Genomic DNA, 357 nt, shown 5'->3' with positions numbered 1-357 from the left:
TTTGACCGTTGTTGCTGCTGCTGTCGCTGCTGCTGCTGCTGCTGCTGCTGCTGTTGTTGTCAGCGCTGTGGAGCTCAAGGGAGGTTACTATGCGGGAGCTCAAAGGCCCGCTGCTGCTGGGCGCAGCAAAGATAGCAATGCTTTGCTCGAGCTGCTGCTGCTGCTGCAGTCTGTGGGGCATGCACAGTCGCTGCTTGTGCTGCATGTGCTGCTGCTGCTGCTGCATGTGCTGCTGCTGCTGCTGCGTATACTGCGTGTGCTGCAGCTGCTGCAGCTGCTCCGCTTGTCCCTCTGGCAAGCTAGGCAGCGAAAACCTCAGTTTGGAGAAAGTTGTTTCATCCGCCGTTGCTGCTTCTG

General features: G+C 58.5%; 1 protein-coding gene across 1 annotated transcript in view; it reads right to left on the bottom strand.

The window, feature by feature from the left end:
- The window catches only part of ETH_00041600 (uncharacterized protein), a gene marked incomplete at both ends in the record, with an annotated part of 630 nt that overhangs the window by 173 nt on the left and 100 nt on the right, over positions 1-357 (bottom strand). The window contains one exon of the mRNA XM_013374897.1: positions 3-357. Within this exon, the coding sequence (XP_013230351.1) occupies positions 3-357 (355 nt within the window). The remainder of the gene's footprint in view (positions 1-2) is intronic.

Source organism: Eimeria tenella, genomic scaffold, assembly GCF_000499545.2.
Source record: "Eimeria tenella Houghton genomic scaffold, Eth_scaff2361, whole genome shotgun sequence".
NCBI classification, from domain to species: Eukaryota; Apicomplexa; class Conoidasida; order Eucoccidiorida; family Eimeriidae; genus Eimeria; species Eimeria tenella.
The sequence above is the reverse complement of the archived record's forward strand: the minus strand, read 5'-3'. Positions and strand labels throughout refer to the sequence as shown.